The sequence below is a fragment of the Dermacentor silvarum genome, chromosome 1 (assembly GCF_013339745.2).
Source record: "Dermacentor silvarum isolate Dsil-2018 chromosome 1, BIME_Dsil_1.4, whole genome shotgun sequence".
Classification (NCBI taxonomy): Eukaryota; Metazoa; Arthropoda; class Arachnida; order Ixodida; family Ixodidae; genus Dermacentor; species Dermacentor silvarum.
Window position 1 is genome coordinate 450251982 of NC_051154.1, and position 2939 is coordinate 450254920.

Genomic DNA, 2939 nt, shown 5'->3' on the forward strand with positions numbered 1-2939 from the left:
TAAGTTGATAATATTCTTGCATACCTTTGGTTTAAAATTACGGAAATCGTTCTGACGAAATAAATGACATGCAATACGATATTTGGAACTAGTTTGCGACGCACTGTTCTCTCCCGTCTTGTGGCATTTGTTTTTTGAGAATGACGATGAAACTACTCGTAGCCGTGTTCATCGCAAGGAATGAGAAACTTCATGTTCACCGGAAGCCGCCCTCCGTTATGGTCGTGTTTTATTTTATTTCGATGTTACATAATCATCGCGGCGTTGTCGTGGTTGACGCCGGCGGACAAGAAACGCCAAGGGTCCTGTGCTATCATGAGCGTTTCCTGTCCGCTGACCACTTTGCGCTGTTCATTAATGTTATTTATTCCTGGAATAAGGGACCCTAGCACCTCGACTGCCAAGTCACTTCTTCAAATAAAGGTTTATTCATTCATTCATTCATTCATTCATGTTGTATTAGTGCATAATCTACTGTACATTAAAAATGACGAAAATTTGTTGCGGCACTCAAGCAGGGGAGAAAACCGTGTGTATTAAGTGTGTGAGGTTAGTAATACTTAGACAAATAATTTTTAAAGTGCAGCGTGTTGTCCAGCTGTTTTAATCACGAACCTTTCATTGATTGACACTGCTACACCTGTTGCATCAGATGGATGGTAATTACTCATGTTTTACACATTTCAGTTTTGAGGACTCCTCTAGCTGGCAGCCTAATCGAGATTCGAGGGTGTGTTCCAAACATTTTGTGAATGGCGAGAAAAGCACAATTGAAAGCCACCCCGGTTATGTACCAACAATATTCTCGACCGTGTACAAGAAGAGGTCCACTTCATCTACTGCTCAGCTGGCTAGATTTAATAGGTAAGCTTCTCTCTGATGTGCTACTTGGGCTTGTTTGCATCAAAAGCAGGGACTCTTCAATATGTTACATCTTTTCCCATTTAGCTTCGCCATAATGCGGTTGTCTCTACAAATAAATGTGAATGCATGCATGTAGATGTGCCCAAAACAAAATCCATGTGTGTTTACAAAAAGCAGTGACATCCAAGCTTCTGGTGGAAGCAGCGGCACTCTGGGTCATCTGCATCACTGGCTACTCCTGCATCAGCTGATTCCCCTGGACCAGCTTCTCCCTACACAGCTGAGACAGGAGCCATTGGTACCAGCAGCCTTGCCACAGTTGATCTAGCAACTAGTACAGACCTGTTGTACGAGCGGAGCTCGACAGAGGGCTTGTATCTACTGTCCACTGTCGCTGCTGAGCTTTGCACTGCAGTGAAATCCGTGGTAAGCTCCTGAAAATTTCGGAAACTGAAGTTGAATGCCTGAAATTGTACAGCTAAATATGTTCTTCGCTCTTATACCATGCTCAGTTACGCCTCCCTGTGTAGCATAGGCAGCAAGTTAGCAGTGTTGTACTCTTATTGCTCATTCCCTTCTCATTTTTTCAGTGCAGCACTTGATGCACAATATGTGACAGCATTTTTCTGGAGCGTAGTTTGAAATGTTTGTTTATCATCGATAAAGTTTTGTGTTATGACTGATAAAAATGAGGTTGCCACTGTAACCCAACATGGATGTATTTATTCTTTCTTACTGCAATTTTACGCAGGAAACACAAACTGAAGAAAGAAGCGTGTCAAGCAAGAATTTCTCGGTGTTCATGTGCTTCATTAGTGAGTCAGGGACATCATCTCAAGTGACACATCTTGACACATGCGACAACAGTGTGCAACACAAGCCAGAGGTCAGTAGCAGGCATAGTGGCTCTGACCACAGAACCAGCTACTTCTCCGGCTACGACAGCATCGCTAAATCTGCAAATGCATTGCAAGACCTGTGCAGTGTCAGCAAAGAAGTGTTTGCAATGCTTCTGAGCATGCTTCCACCTTCAGAGCGAAAATGTGATGTTACTGCTGAGAATAGGCTTCTTTTGTTTCTTTTGAAGTTAAAGCTTGGAATCAGCTACTCATCACTGGCTCTTCTCGGTAAGCGAAACGTCGCATCAAGGCATTTCAAGAGTGTTCTCAAAACGCTCGCTGTGGCAACTAAACAATGGATTTTTCGCCCCCCACCAAGAGTGATTCAGGCCACAATGCCAGACAGCTTTAAGGTGCAGTATCCTAGCTGCACTATGATTATTGACTGCACTGAAATACGTACAGAGCAGCCACCAACTGTGCAACAAGAACGAGTCTTGTACTCAAATTACAAAGGCGCATATACGCTGAAGTTTTTAGTGGCTGTAACACCAGGAGGAATGATTTGTTTTTGTTCAAAATCCTATGGTGGTAGACTGTCTGATGCCCACATTACAGTTGGTTCTGGTTTGCTCGATCTTGTTCAACCTGGGGATACAGTTCTTGCCGATAAGGGATTTCCAGGCATCCAGACAGTTTTAGGAAACCAGAATGCTGTTCTTGTTATGCCTCCATTTCTCCATGCCTCTCAGTTTACGCCAGAGGAGGTTAGGGACACTTACAATATCGCTCAAGTGCGGATACATGTCGAACGAATGATTCAGAGGATTAAAATATATAATGTCTTGAACAACAAAGTACCAACTGAGCTTAACCCATGCATGACGGATGTCTTTCATGTCTGCTGTGTGCTAGCAAACCTCCAGCTCCCAATAATTAAGCGCAAAGAACAACAGTCATTTGTCGTGTCTGCATCATGAACAATCGACTTTGCCTCACTCTGGATTACACAAAATGAAATGAATGAATGATGGGGGAGCATCAGTGGGCTAGCCACCATTTCGATAATAGGACTTGTCTTCGTCTAGGCTGGCCGGGGGTTTCGACAAATGCTCTTGGCGAAACATTAGCTAGTGGACTGAGGCCTTCATAGCTTTCTTATTTTGCTCTGTGTTGCCAAGGGTCTCATCTGCCATGGATACTCACTTTGCATTATTTCTTCGAGCTATTTGCATT

At 43.5% G+C, this 2939-nt stretch overlaps 1 protein-coding gene across 1 annotated transcript; it reads left to right on the forward strand.

Annotated features, from left to right (window-relative positions):
* Positions 1-1666: 1666 nt before the first annotated feature.
* Positions 1667-2683, forward strand: LOC119449234 (uncharacterized). The gene has a single exon (XM_037712414.2). It carries the CDS (start codon positions 1667-1669, stop codon positions 2681-2683), a length of 1017 nt encoding a protein of 338 aa, XP_037568342.2.
* The last annotated feature ends 256 nt before the right edge of the window (positions 2684-2939 follow it).

What these genes read in the sequence shown, in the direction of transcription:
- LOC119449234 (XM_037712414.2), top strand. Translation starts at nt 1,667, where the DNA reads ATGTGCTTCATTAGTGAGTCAGGGACATCATCTCAAGTGACACATCTT.